At 42.9% G+C, this 15543-nt stretch overlaps 1 protein-coding gene across 2 annotated transcripts; it reads right to left on the bottom strand.

The window, feature by feature from the left end:
- Positions 1-1338: 1338 nt before the first annotated feature.
- Positions 1339-14134, bottom strand: PRSS35 (serine protease 35). 2 transcript variants are annotated; one of them, XM_071548682.1, is made up of 2 exons: positions 14055-14134; positions 1339-6779 (listed from the first exon to the last, which is right to left on the bottom strand). In XM_071548682.1, exon 2 carries the CDS (start codon positions 6766-6768, stop codon positions 5527-5529), a length of 1242 nt encoding a protein of 413 aa, XP_071404783.1. In that variant the 5' UTR covers positions 6769-6779; positions 14055-14134; the 3' UTR covers positions 1339-5526. The 2 variants fall into 2 exon arrangements, with proteins under 2 accessions (XP_071404783.1, XP_071404784.1); XM_071548683.1 differs by lacking the exon at positions 14055-14134 and adding an exon at positions 7661-7957.
- Between the last annotated feature and the right edge of the window lie 1409 nt (positions 14135-15543).

Genomic DNA, 15543 nt, shown 5'->3' with positions numbered 1-15543 from the left:
ACAGACATTTGGACAGCATTCCAGTTCAAGCCCCCCAGGACCCATGAGAGTCTGAGATCAATAACATGTGTCAGAACACACTTTGCATCAAAGAAACCACATCCATGCTAGTGGCTTGGGAATGGCCTGCAGAGGACACAGCTGCCACCCCTGGGTCTCTGTTTGTGTTCCCTGGGTAGAGGCCCAGAAATATTTCTCAGGGACCAAGACATTCTGCTAGGCAGTGTCAGAAAGTAGACTCCATCAATGAAAAATTTAGGTCCTGTTACCAGCCCCAGATGGACTTCAGTCCAGGTGACAAAGCTTTCAATCCTATTTATTTCCCTATGGCACTAACCCCTATGTAAGGACCCATGTAAGAGCTGGTGGGTAAGGTCTTGCCAGACCCCTGGCAAATATTGCTTGTATTAGACACACTGTTAGTCACAGCTGTAATAATTTCTTAACTTTCCATTAAATATTCCAGCAGCTGTTATCCTTGCCAAAAATCTCTCCTTTTTACAGTTAGAGATAAAATCAGCACCGGTTTCAAGGGCACAAACTTAAGATAATTCTAAAAACCAAGATTATAATATTTTCCACACTTCTACTTTGGCCTGGTTCAACAGCTCTCTGAGATAGAAAGCATAACTATAGCAAATAGCAGAAACAAAACTAATTACTTATTTTAGAATTAATAAGTTGTGGCATAGACTATGAGTCATATCCTTACTGAACTAATTTTTTTTAACTCATCAAATTTGCTCATGGAGTAATTATCTTGAAGACAGGGAGGTTTTTTCCCAGACAAATTTAAAGAGATATTAATATCTTAGAAGATCACATTCCAGATGATTCACTGATAACCCATTACAGGTATTTACAAAATGAAATTTGTGTAACACAGCCATAGCTAACAAACTGCATCATGACAGAGGAAAAGAAAAACAGCAGAAAATATTTATTGGTGTAGTAAGTGCATCATATAGTATCTCAACATAGCAAAGGTTTGCATTTGTTTTCTCAAATGAATTGTCATCTTCTGCAGTTAAAATACTATAAAATTTTCTGTCAGTCTTTAAAAAGCTAAGAACGTTAAAGAAACATCAAAGCTACCTCTGGAGGTTTTTAACCTAAATGCTCTGACACTCAGAGCAAAAGGCTGGTGCAACAGGGACCCAAATATACTTCCAAATCCTTTGAGATTAGAGTGAAATTTTAAGCTTTCAATTTAATAATATTCTTTTTCCCCAGTCATTCTGTAATCCAGGAATTTGTAGATGGAAGTATCTGCAATATTCTATGCTTTTAAACTAGAAGCAGTTGATTAAATTTCTATGAAGATACCAAACAAAAACATAATGTATTTGAAAGAAAATTTATTGGCTAGAATTTTTAGGTACATGCAAAAATGGAACCAACATGTAAATGCCTCAAGTCAGAGAATTTTTTATTTGATTTTTCTTTTTTTCAGTGGGGAACAGCCTTTACAGGAATCCTAACAAAAGGTCAGGTTTGAGAAACTCCCTTTACTCACTACGCTCTTGGTGATCCAGTGTACTGGGAAGTTCACACTTCCAAGCCTTTTGGTCAGAATATGGATATGCTGCTTTTCAAGGATCCTAAATGAACAGAAGTGTGATCCCTGTGAACTCAGGCAGGGATTGTAGATCAGGGTCATAACCCCCTGCCTGTTAGTGGTCCTTGCCACACCCTGAGCCCTCTCACAGCCCTTTCCTTGTTGCTGTTGGCTGGGAAGAAGAGCCTCATCTTTAACAGCAAAAAATTGTTCATGAAACTTGTGGATTTCACAATTTATACTGTTAAGTCTTTACCAACTGCCTACTCTTTCTTACAATAGGTCCCTCTGATACCTTGCAGCCACTTCACCTGTTACTTTTCACACTTTCTTTATCCCTTGCATACCCCCTCCATCTTCCCAGTCTTCCATGCCATCTACTTCTGTTGTTCTCTCTGTATTATTTGCTGTTTGCTGCCAGGTCATCCCTTATCAGCAGAATAGAAAGAACTCCCCAGCTGCTTCTCTCCTCCACATGTAGATGTTTTTGGTTTTTTTTTTTTTACTCAAGCCGTATTTGTGTTGATTCATACACCATAAAGAGTCAAAAATCTGCAACATTTAGATAGTAAATTATAAACTGAATCAAGGAGTTTCTACACAGAAATTTTAAAGCATTGGGTACTCTACATCTCAGGTAATAGAAATAGTTTTGCTATGTAACATTGTGCTTTTCTTGTGTTGAGATAATGCAAACTTAGACTTAATTTTTCCATTGCAGATAAGCCCCTTGACTTGCCCTGTATGTCTCAGAGCCCCAAATTAAACACATGCACAAATACTTTGCAGAAGCTGGTCTGAGTGTGTTAACGGCTTGTATATCAGGTTTTTCTTTTGCCCAGAAAATATTTACTTGTTAACTTTATAAATTGCAGTAGCTCCCAAGCAGAAAAAAGATTTGTCTGAGCTTGTTTTTTCCTGATGCCAGGAATACAGTTAAATAAAAAGATCTACTGTACTAACTCTTATAGAAAACCATTAGTACTGATGAAAACAAATTATGCCTGAAAGAGGAAAAATCCTTTAGGGAAGCATCACAAGGGCTCGAAATCCAGCATTGATGCTGGTGTCCTAGACAACAGCACGATCTAATCTACTAAGAATACCTTCTCCTCATATGTTCTCATTGATAACTAGAGAGAAACTTCAGATTTTTAAGGAAATCTGAGATGATCATGGCTCAGAAATCCTTGAGCACTTTGCAGTGGTTGGTACCAAGAGGTCTTTGCAGGACACTGAACTCCTAGGATCGTGTGTAAGTATTTATTAACTATTCCAGAAATCCCTGTAGTAAGTAGTCACAGTGCCTACATTAAGCATTTCCTTCTCTATTAGGCCAAGGGGCAGACCAAAATATTGCCTGTCATGCAGAGACAACAGGAATAACATTTTGTCTGGGTCTTCTTGTGCCTGCATTTCCTTGACTGCAGGTGCTGACCCAAGCAAAACAGCACATGTTCTACAAGCCTGTGTATTTGCATGTGTTTGTGCATGTGCCCTCAGATACAGAGGAATACATATCAACCTCTTTTATCTCTTAGTACCACAAAATGAGGCACTGAGCATTTAATATTTATCCTCTGAGGATAAATATTTGTTATCAGCCTGGTATGAGAACCTCAGGTCACAGCTGAGATATTTACAGCAGATGATTATGGTAACAAGACCATTTGAAAGCTGACAACAGCTTTTTTCATTCTTACCTTTTTCCAATTCCCAAACTGATAAAGAAATACACTATATTTCTGCTCCTAAGGAACATATCTAAATAAAACTCAACAAAACAAAGAATTTACTAAGCCACATTATCTTGATCAGTTTTGGACCCAAGTCAAAAATAAGGATAATTGTAAAAAAAATCCACAGGTGTGGGTTGTCTTATATGTGATTAATTATGTGGTACCTTATTTGTCACAGTAACTATGAAAAAAGGCACTTAAAAAAAAACATTACAGAGCTGACTAAAGAATACTGTAGGGCTGTTGCATAGAATGAAAGTATTAAATACTGGACTGAGGTGATTTAGAATTACTGTCAACAAAGCCATATATGTTAATAAGGATGTTAAAAACAATAAAAATAATTAACCCTAAAATCTCAGAGATTCATTTCTTTACTGCAAAAATTATTAGTTTTCTGCAAACAATCCTACAAAATAACATTAAAAAAAAGGAAAGAAAGAAAAGTTCACTGTTCCCTGTAAAGGCTGACATTAAAAGAAATACTATCTTTTAAAGTGAAATCTCTTCCAATTAATGAAATATTGTTACAGTTATGATATTGAAGCAAGTCTTAAATTTTTATGCTTTAGCAATAATATGACAAAGAAAGTTCCCTGCACATTCAATGTGCCAGGTTATATACTTTTAATCATCTAAAAAATGGGTTATTAAAAATCATCTAATTTTATCAAAAGATATTACAAGCATGTTTTAACAATACCAACACACAAATGATATTTTAAAATATTTTAATAGTTTTTTTTCTTCTACAGAGGAAGAAAATGTGTTTTGGTCATAAATTTATGGTAGAAAAAAATTAAATATTATGGTGTTGAATATTTCAAAAATATTGCGACCCAAAGGATATCATCGGAAAGGCACAGTATTGCTTTATGTTGTTAGATTAATATAGCACCATAACAATCTGTGCGCTTCAGAATCTTGACATAAAAGACATAGACTTGTGTAGCAATCATCAACAATTTGTGTTTAAAGGTGTGTAAAAGTCAAGCTCAGTTTGTGTTTACATTAAATATATAATTCTGCAAACATACTGAACCACATTATTTGCTATCTATTGCTGCTATCTAACAAGATACCTGTTATAATGTACAAGATAGTTCTACCATTCAGAAGGTGCTATAATTTAGTTGGGAAAGTTGAGGTGGAGTCTGAACACAACATGATTAAATCCCCTACTTTGCAAAACCTTATGAAGCCAAACTAAAATACTGATTTCCAACACCCAGTCTAATACATATTATCCTATCTATGAAGCTGAACTCAGATAAAAGTAATTTATAAAAACTGAAAAGTGTTTAGCACCCAAAAATATATCATCTGTGATATCTAAAAGATCTAAATGATTGTCAAATAGCCACTTCAAGAGTCAGTGACTTCTCCTAATGGTAAAACTAAACATTTGACTAGAAATGAAACCTAGAGCTCTCCAAATACTAATCCAAATGCAAATCCATGTGTTTAAGACTTCTCAAACTTCTAAAAGAAAATTTAAAAGCATTAAATTATATCCTCATGGTTCTTCTTCTTCTAAACATGGAAATTTCTACTTTTGTTAATTTCTTTTTGCTGTTTTTACTGAGCAATGAGTGGAACTTAACTCTCAGCAACATAAATTTGGAATTTCCATGGGAGTGTTCCTGCAGCAACCAGAAGAGGAAGTTTTCCAAACTAACATGAACTATATTTCTGCTTCTCAACATGGAGCTGTGGTCTTTAGAGAATGCGAAAAAATGTCTTTTTCTCACATAGTTCTCTTGATCATTCTGCACATACAGTAATATACTCTAGGCACAACTTGCACTTGAAAAGTTGGAACATAACCCTGAGAAAAGTAAATCCACTGGAAAACAAACAAAAAAATAATGTTTAATAATACAAGTTTGGGATGTTTCATCCTTTCTATTGGAAAAAAAATTATGAACAGGTGCAATCATGTTTTGGTTTTTTTTCTCACGTGAGTTATTTGAATTTGTCATAACTGCAAACAAAAGCATAGTTTGGGATTTTAAGTGCATATCTAGGGTTGATTACAATTGGAAATATTTTGTCTGGCAATTCTACCCATCCCTCAGTAATTTAACATTCCTCCAGTTACCACAGCATTACTTGTAAGCTTTGAGTTCAAAAACATTCTGACATGGAGTGATGTTCTTCCAGTCACTGCTGCAGCTGACTTTCACTCTATGGCAGTACGGGTGCTAAGCATGAAAGGTTCAGCTCTCTTCAGCCTTGTGTGCAATTCTCATCATTCCCATGTATCCAGAAGCAAATCTGGGCATATTTGAGAGGAGTAATTCTTACAGCTACATTGTAATCCTGCTGTTCACCATTGATATCCACCCATTGATGGCCTGAGTAAACAGCAATGATCTTGCGTTTCCACTTCTTTTTGTTTGGCTCCTTAAGACGGAGATAGATGCCAGATCCAGTGGAGCCAGGCTCAGCATCACAGTACTGATAAAAGAGATCATTGGACTCATCAGATATGCTACAAAATCTATAGACCAGCTGCCCAGCCCGATCATTGTCAAAACCCGAGAAGTGGATCATGTTTCCAGGCATCATTTTGATTGTTGGGCTGATTCCCAGTTCCATGTATTTCCTTTTATGGGGACGCTTGAGCTCAAGAACAGCATAATCATAATCCAGGGCAATATCCCCAGAAACACCCTTAAACCAGCCTTTTGGGATGTGGGTGCTCTTCACCCTGGTCCACTGGAAGGAGGGCATGCCATCTGAGGTTCCTTGTTTCCTGCCAGACCTCCTCTGCTTTCTCCCATCACCTCTGGACTGTCGCCTTTGTTCTGTGGCAACTTTGGGATCCTCTTTGGCTGCAGAAACTTCTCTCCTACTTCTTTTAGCACCTTTGCGTTTCCTCCCATTGCCTCTGGATTTCGTCCTCATCAGGCCCACCCTCAGTCTTTTGCTGCCCTTAACATAATCCTTGCCATTGTGCAGACAGTGGGCCGCTGTTAGCACGTGCCTGGGGGAAATGAGGATGCCACTGCAGCCAGTGGAGACCTTCACAGCTGTGTTGAACGGAAAGTTGGTCATAAACCGCTTGTCATAGATGCTGAACCTGCTATCCGTTCCATATATCTGCCTCTTCTTTCTTGAAGCCCTTCTTGTGGTTGTGTTTCCAGCTGGGTCGAGCACTGCTCCGAGCACATTCACTTCAGTCAAGGTCCGTGTGCCATTTTCAAAAACAGTCTCATAGGATAAGAGGTCGTTCAAGTCAGACAAGCTTGGCACTGGCAGCTTTCTTTGACACTCAATTGCACATACACTGTTCAGCTCTAATGTGGTTTTTGCTTCAAATTTAGGGCTGTCAAGGGAGAAAGTTCTTTCTCTCACAATCTGGGGAATCTTCTTTAAGTGCCAAGTAAAATCTTGTTCAGTTTCTGTTCCATTACTGAGTCCCAATATAGGTATGAAAAATATGAATAGCAGTAACATGTGCTCCATTTTATTTTTTTCTAAAACAAGAAAGAGAGATTTGAAAATACACTTTGGAAATATATACAGTTATCTTAGTATCTTCAAAGTATAATCATGCAATATTAGAACTGACATCAGTGGAACAGAATCCAACACTTTGCTCAAAATAGAAATACCTCAGATATTTCCCTGTATTGCCTCCAACTCTTCCAATGCTCTCTAGCAAGATGGATGCAGACAATTCAATCAGCATCCATGCTGAGTTACCTACTGGAAGGTGAAACCAGCTAAGTTTTACCTGCTTTTTCTTCAGTGGGGCAGCAGTCTGAGTCATTCCACTCAGTAGGGCATCCTGGGTGTTTTATTCCATAGGAATACAATTATGTATCATACTTTTATAGAATATATATATATGCATGCAATTGTGTATTCTGCTTTCCTTCTCTATAGCTACTGGTTGAAGGTAGAACACAGTTGAAAATCATCCATGTATTCAGATGCTGGGATACAAGTAGAGGTGGACAGGCAGACCACACTCGTGAGACTTGGGAACCCGTAGGAAACTGGAGCAATTATGCTTTTTCATGCAATAGCCAAAAAGCAGGAACTTTAACTGACCTAAAAGTTACACACAGATCTGTATTACCCACCCAGCTGAGAGCTAGGAATCTACCAATTATAAAAAATGGCACTTCGCTAATTGCTATCTCAAAGAACCAGCTTCAGAAAATCTCCTTTCCTCTTTCAAAGTTTATGTTGTCAGGATGGCACAGGCAGAGCAATCCAGGCACCTAAAAAGGTGTCACGACCCCTTTTAAATGCTTTCAGTTCAGTTGTTCTGAAAGGTATGGGTCTCCTGCTGATCCTGTGTTGTATCTCCTCCCCTCTGTGCCATCACCACCAAAACCTCATTCATTACCTGTGTGTGGGGGGGGGCTAAATCTCTCTGAGGTTATCAGAGAAATTCAAAATCCATGGTTGGAGGAGACAGACAGACAAGTGAGAAAAGTAGAATGTTGCAGGTCTAGAGGAGTTTCCTTGTTATATATACACGTGGGAAAGCTCAGCCAAGTAGGAGGGACAAGTCTGCTTATGCATCACATGTCTTTTTCCTCTAGAATCCCACAAAGGCTGCCGGAACTGTGCTGTATGTGTCTTATTGTCCCATGTGGAATGTGCCACATAGATGGGGTGATGCACCACACAAAGAGCTAATACTTTAAATGGGAGAGACAAAAAGAAGTATTATTTCCATCTGTAGTTGGGAAACATGCAGGAAGAAGGTAAAATTGCTAGAAGTCTGTGGCAGAGCCAAAAACTGAAGCCAGAACTCTTGATTCTGAGCTCAAAACATTACTGAAAAGGTCATTTTTCTCCTTTGGCAGCAGTGATGTCAGTGGCATTATCCAACTACTGGCGGCTGCCATTGGGAAATCTGTGCTCAGTTCCAACATCCTTCATTCCAATTGCATCGAAACCTCAGCTGTGAAGAAAGAAAGGGCCTATGATTAAGATTTAAAAGCCAAGCCATTCAAGGATATGTATGTGGTTAATCTCCGGTTTACATTGCAAGGACAGTATAAGCCAGGGCAAATATAACCACTTTTCTTTAGTTTAAAATAATGCAAGTGCTGCTACCAAGTGAAACAGGTCACAGAGTAGCTGAAGATCTAGCATAAAAAATAGGGGTATGTGTGCAACATGGAAAAAGAAGTGGCAACACCACTTTTAGAGCTGGATAATGGACCAATGACTCCTATGATTTTGAGGCATCTTCATTCTAGACACAGATTTTTTTCTATCAGAAGTAATAATTATAATTTTTTAGCCAAGTAAGCACTACAGTTCAACCACAGCTTGTTCCTCTAAGGCCAGAATCAGAGGGTGTTTTAGTTTTAGCATAATTTTGACAGTTTTTACATTTGCCAGCATGGAATGCCAACTTTGAGCCAGAGTTCACTTACTGGGATATACATAAACCACATTTTACAATACAGTATAAAGAAACCCTCTCTGGTTTTAAAGTAGCTAACTCAGGTTTTGGAAAAGATGCGTGGACTTTCCTAAGACATCTGGAGATTGCAGTGACTCAGAGATGCAAGCTCTGGGGTGCATGTGGTCATATGAAAAGATATCTGAAGGTTTTGAAAGCAGAGCTGAATCATCCCAGGCACAAGATTTTGTAGAGACATCAGTTGTTCATACCAGTCTAAGTTACTGGTATAGCAGAAATGCACACATTTGAACATTAACTTTTACATACAAAGTTACCTTCAAAGTGTTGGTTTGTTTATTGCTCAATTAGTACTAAATCTGAAGAGGAATGACTGTTTTTACATATGTCTGCATACATGGAGAGGATTTTGCATAGCCACATCTCTTCATGCGGAGATGTGAACGAAATAATTTGACCTACCTGCCTCATGCTATGGGCAAAACAACTAATTGTCAGACCAAGAATGCCTGCATAGAGGTGAAGTATTCTCAGGCACCATTCAAATACAAGGCATTTATGCACCAGTACATGCTGGAAAGCAGTTCTGTGGAGGAGGACCTCAGGGTCCTGGTGGACAACAAGCCGTCCATTTGCCAGCAGTGGGTCCTTGTAGCCAAGAAGGACAATGGTATCCAAGGTGGCATTAGGAAAAGCATTGCCAGCAGGTCAAGGAAGGTGATCCTGCACCTCTACTCAGCCCTGGGAACACATGTTGAGTTCTGTGTCTAGTTTTGGGCTCCTCAGTACAAAAGAGACATGGAGCTCCTGGAGCAGGTCCAGCAGTGGGCTACAAAGATGATTAGGGGACTGGACCATCTCTGTTATGAGGAAAGGCTGAGAGGGTTGGTCCTGTTCATCCTTGAGAAGAAAACACTAAGAGGGGACCTCATCAATGTCTATCACTATTTTAAGGGAGAGTACCAAGAGGATGGAACCAGGCTCTCCTCAGTGGTACTGAACAATAGCACAAGAGGCAACGAGCAAAAACTGATGCACAGGAAGCTCCACCTGAATATGAGGAAGAACTTCTTTACTGTGCAGGTGATTGTGCAGTGGAACAGATTGGCCAGGCAGGTTGTGGAATCTCCTTTGCTGGAGATATTCAAGAACCATCTGGATGCAAGCCTGTGCCATGTGCTCCAGGATGACCCTGCTTGAGCAGGGAGGTTGGACTAGATAACCCATTGTGGTCCCTTCCAACCTTACCTATTCTGTGATTCTGTGATACCTATGGGTAAATTATAAGGTGTCAAAATAAGAAAATACTATAATGAGAGCATAAGAATTGCTGTCCGGGCCTGACCAAAGGTCTGCTGGTCTAAAATCCTGTTTCTGACACTGTCTGAATGTGGATGCCTAGGGTAGAGGATAAGAGTAGGGTAACCATGTATGTCCCTCCTCCCTCACAGTTTCTTAACTTACAACCAGTTGCACCTGATGGACTTTAAAGCAGATGTAGTGTCTATAGTGTAAGGAAATCTCAGCTGATTTCTCTTCCATAGTTTGCAAGTCTTCCCTTGAAGACATATAACATTTTGTGTCCATAATGTTCTGCATTCAGGAGTTCACAGAATCGTCTAGATTGGAAAAGGTCTCTCAGATCATCAAGTCCAACCTTTGACCTAACACCACTTTATCTACTAGTCCATGGCACTATGTGCCACATCCAGTCTCTTCTTAAACACCTCCAGGGATGGTGACTCCACCACCTCCCTTGGCAGCCCATTCCAATGCCCAATCTCTGTAAAGAAGTCCTTTCTAAGTTCCACAGCTTAACTACATGTTGTATGAGGAAGCATCTCCTTTTCTTTATTTTCAGCCTGTTTCAAACTAGCATGGTTTCAGGACAAATAATATTAACATGGAAAGGCTGGTTTTAATTTGATTTGCTCTAATATAGCTGTTGAACAAGACAGTTCCTTATGTCAGGCTCAAGAATTATTTTTTATATTTTTCCCTTGCTCAGCCCTTCCTCAGAGTCTGGATATTTTATATTCCACTGTAGCTGAACTTTGTGAGCCTGTAGGAAAGTTCAGTCACTAACTGTTAGTTCATATAGAGAGTCTTAGAGGTGCCTGGGTTGATGTCATTCCACTGTGATAGCTGAAGTCTTCCCAGTTGGACTCATAACTAACTTTATAGAGAAGTCTGCCTTTTTTTCTCTCTGCTCCATGGAGTGATTTTCTGTAAGTAAATGGGTGGAGTACTATGGCCCCCTTCTGCCATGCTTTAAAAAGAAAAAAGAAAATAAAGCACAGAACCCTCAACAAATGACTTGGAGTCTCCCATTTGAAACACTATGCTCAAGTGATCACTATTTACAAAAGCATTCCTGGAAGCCAAGATTTTCTTCATTTATAATGAACCACTTGTCACTGAGAATGAACTAACTACACTGCAGTATAACTGGAAGTCCAAGCTGAGCAACTTGATAAAAATGGTAATGCTCATTACAGACCAGAGCAGTGGTCCTATGAGCATTGTCATTTTCAGCCATGCATTTAAGCTCTGTTTAGCAACCACCTCTCTACTATTTAAGTGAGGCCAACGCCAAGCATGGGCGTAGTCAGCAGTTACCATGGCCCAGCAGAGGTTGCCAGCAAGTGGGAAACACAGGGGGCTCCTCTTCCCAGACAATGAGGATGTAAATGTCTATAAAGACACCTTTGCAGTGTAAGGGAAGGGGAGAGAGAATACAGCCTCCAGGGGAAGGAGGAAATGTCCTAAGAAAACAAGCTGAATGAAGAAAAAACCCTCAATATCTTATCCTTTCTGTTATGCTGCTGTCCACTTTTCCAAACTCCAAGCTGCTCTGCCCTCTCTTTTCCTTCATTCCTTGCCCATACAAATTTTGGGGTGGCTTACGGTAATTAGAATTCTTGAGTTAGCTCCTTAAGCTAGGATGAATTGCTTCAGAGAGGATAAGGTGGAAACTAGAGAGTGAGAGAGATCCCCAGCTACATGAAATTGTTAAAATTCTTCCTCCAGTTTCCAAATCCAGCTAATAACAATGAGGACTCCCTGTTTGGTGGCATTCCAGCTGCCAGGCGTATTGATATAATTAAAACTATTTTCAGTTCTCACTTCTTGCTTCCAACTTCAAATCTTTCTGCATTCACAGGACGAAAACTGTGTAACTTTTCAGGATATCCTTCAAATATTTTGTCATTATAACCTACCATACTGCAGCTGAATGCATCTCAAATGTTCAGGGAAAGGCTTGTAGTTAAGCAGAACTCAGGCTACCTCAGAGTGAACTTACGTGTCAGTGTAGCTCAGACAGCAAAAAAGTTCTGTCCAGCTGCCTGACAGTCTCTTATCTTGATCTGTTCAGTGCAGCATCTGCTCTGGGGTTTCCTTCTCATTGTAGGAAAGTCAACACAATTGAGACTAAGCTTACATAATTTTAAACACAATGTTCGGACCATAAAATGATAGAGGCTGCTACACTAACCATCTCCTTTAACTGCTTTTGGCCTTATTCTTAAATTGACCTGAAAGTTGGAATTCACACTTCTACTCTGACAGAGCCAAAATAGAGAACAAGTTGTTGAAATCTCACATTCCCTGGAAGGAAGTGTTACCCTTTCCAGCCTTACCCACCACTATCCCCCTTTCCCTTTCACTGTCTAGAACTACCTGAAGGGAAGTTATAGCCAGGTAGGGGCTGGTCTCTTCTCCCATGCACTCAGCAATAGGACAAGGGGGAACGGGCTTAAGCTCTGCCAGGAGAAATTTAAGTTGGAGATCAGAAAAAAAAATCTTTATAGAGAGAGTAATCAGGCATTGGAATGGCCTGCCCGGAGAGGTGGTGGATTCACCATCCCTGGAGGTTTTTTAGCTGAGATTGGATGTGGCACTGAATGCCATGATCTAGTAAATGGACTGGAGTTGGACCAAGGGTTGGACTTGATGATCTCGGAGGTCTTTTCCAACCCAATCTATTCTGTGATTCTACGATTCCCTCCTCCGGGTGTGGTCAGTCCATACAGCAGGGCACGGATGTTGTCCACTGCTCTGACTTGCAGGAAACACCCACTGTCGCTCCTGGCTCTTACAAAATTTGAGCAGCTTGAGTACTCATAGGAAGAACTAATTTTACACGGCATGCGTGACAGGTGGACACAGAGGGCAAAAAAAAGAAGGGGTGTAAATGGCGATGGGAGGGCAGGGCTCTCCCTCCAGCGTGGCTGCCCCGCTCCCGGCTGTGCCCTCCGCGGCCGCAGGGCGGCGCTCCCGCACAGCCGCCAGTGCTCCATTCCGGGGCTCCGTCCCGGGCCGGCTCCTCCCGACCCTGCCCGCCGCCCGGCTCTTCTCCCCTCTCCTCAGCGCCGGGAGGAGGCGGAGGGGGAAGGAGGTCGCTTCTCTGCCCCTGAGCGGCTCCGGGGGCGGAGCCCTGCCAGCCGGCAGCGGCCCCGGGGCGGCAGCGAGCGGGCACCGTGCGGAGAACGGGCGGGGACGGGAGGGCAGTGCCGGGATGGCCGCTGTCCCACTGCCCTCTCCGCTGCTGCCGGTCGCTCCAGTGCGTTCGCCTATTAAAGCCCAGGGCTTTCCTGAAAAAAGGCGAGGATATGCGGAGGAAGGCTTTGACTCTACCGTTCCTCAGCCACCTCCTGGTCGGCTTTCCGCGGACGGCTCTGCTTTTCCGCGCCTGATCCAAAGGAGTTCCCGTTCTACAGAGCCTGCAAGTTAAATACCTTGGCACGGCTCTTTTATTTTTGCCATTCCGAGATAAATCTGCTTCCAGCAGTGACGAATCTGGATGAAATTACTGTCAATTCCAGAGGAGCGGCGGGGATGGGAGCCCGAATACTGAGAGGATGAATCAGAATTAAAGGAGAGTTTGTTTTGAAGGGTGAAGCTGTTCCGTGCCTGCTCCCCGCAGAAGCCAGAGCACAGAGACAAATCCCCGAAAGCCCAATAAATAAGCCCCTTGCCTCAGTCCTTTAAGACGTCTTGTGAAACCGTCTTCAAATATTAAAAAGCAAGAACCGCAGAAACGTGTGACCTTTTAGTTCTATCAGAAATACATCCATAAGGCTAAAGAGGCAAGAGTTTTATACAAAACCTCTCAGCTGCCAAGCCCGAGGTATGACATCGCTCAGCCTCATCAGTTTTTTAAAACGACCCGCGTAGGAAGAACGACATCACAAAAAAAAAAGGTATCACCTTAGAGAAGCTGGTTACCTCGGACTGTCCGGCCCCTGTCCCCGGGTAGCCCTCTCAGCCCCCGTCCCCAGCTCCCCTCCTGCCCGCCCAGGTCTCAGGAGGCTGCCTCTGCCCCCGCGGCCGGCGCCCAGAAGGGTCTTGGTCATACCTGGCAGCCCGCAGGACGGCGGCAGGGGAAGGCAGGGGACGGCGGCGGCCGCAGCCCCGCGGTGCAGGGTCCCGGCTCCCCGCTCCGCGCCGCTACTCCACCGCCCAGCGCCCGCGGCTACTGAGGACGGGGCGGGGGGAGCGGCCAGGTCTTCCCAGGCGGGGGAGGGGATGGAAAAAGGAAAAGGGAAAAAAAAAAAAAAGAAAAAGAAGGCAAAAGGGAGGAAGCCGGGAGGGCGCGAGGGGGAGGGCCGAGGGGAACGGAGGCAGATCCCGGTGTCTCCTTGGATGGGAAGGGAAGAAGGGGCTCTGCCTGCGGGGTGGGGGAGGCGCATCGCCCCGGCAGCGGCTTCCTCTCGGAGTCGGGCGGAGAGCCGGGATGACCCTCACAGGGACGGGACGGGGAGGGAGGGGCGGCCGGGGCGGGGATGAGCGGCCAGGCGGAGGGACCCCGTCCCATGGGAACAGCAGGAGGGCTCGCAGCGGCCGCACCGCGCCACCTGTGCGGGTGGCTGGTTCGGGTGGGGGCAGAGAGGACAGCCGCTCCGCTCTGAGCCGATGAAGGGCTCCTGGGGAAGGCGAGGAGCTACTGCCGGCTCCACAGGAGGTTTCTCGGGCCGGGAGGGGGCTTGTGGCTGCGGGGAGTGGCGTTCCCACGAACCCTGACCTGCCCCCTCCTTCCTGCCCTCGTCCCCCGGCTCCCAGTCCTATTCCTCCGGGACGCCCCGCTGCTCGGGGACCCTCTTTTCCTCCCTCCCCTGGACCATCCCTGCCCTTCGGGGCCTCAGAGGCCAGGTGAGAAGCGCCTTTCTCCTTTCCTCATCAGTCTTCAATCCTCTCTTTCTGCTTTCTTATTTTCCCTCGCTGTTCCTGTGGTCTCCCTGTTCAAGGCAGAAGGGTTGGGTGGTGGTCTCTTCTCCGTGGATCACCCCTTTGCACTACTACAGGGTCCTTCCCAAATTTTTCCACTGCCACACAGATGCAAAAGATGAGAAACTCGCTCACTGAGCACTTCTGCAAGTGCTTAATCTGAAGAGTTTCATTAAGCTCATCTGCAGAAAACTCAGCTCACTGCTAGATGAAGGCCCACTGATTTGCCAAAACCAGCAGGAAATTTGTGGCATCCCTGGAGATCAGAGTGAGATCTCCAGAGTGCTGTTTCATTGTCTTAATCATAGGCATATCCTTCCTTTAAAAGTCTTAACTTATGAAATTTAGTGGAATGAATTATGTAAACTGGTTGGAAATAAGGCTTTGGCCAGGAACTGCACTCTGCAGTTTCATTTCAAAGTCTGAGGCTGATTTCTCAAAAATGTAAATTTCGTTTACAGTTCTGGTTTTGTTGTTGTTTGTGTATACAACTTAAAACCAAAGTGAAATAATAATTCACTGAGGAAATGAACTGAAAGAATTCCCAGTGTACTTAACAAGGCAAGACAGAAAGGAGGGTAAGGTAGTTACATTCTACAAGCTATTTCTTGAACATAAGA

Source organism: Pithys albifrons, chromosome 2, assembly GCF_047495875.1.
Source record: "Pithys albifrons albifrons isolate INPA30051 chromosome 2, PitAlb_v1, whole genome shotgun sequence".
Lineage (NCBI taxonomy): Eukaryota > Metazoa > Chordata > Aves > Passeriformes > Thamnophilidae > Pithys > Pithys albifrons.
The sequence above is the reverse complement of the archived record's forward strand: the minus strand, read 5'-3'. Positions and strand labels throughout refer to the sequence as shown.

Excerpts from the sequence above, each read along its gene's own strand:
- PRSS35 (XM_071548682.1), bottom strand. The coding sequence starts at position 6,768 with ATGGAGCACATGTTACTGCTATTCATATTTTTCATACCTATATTGGGA.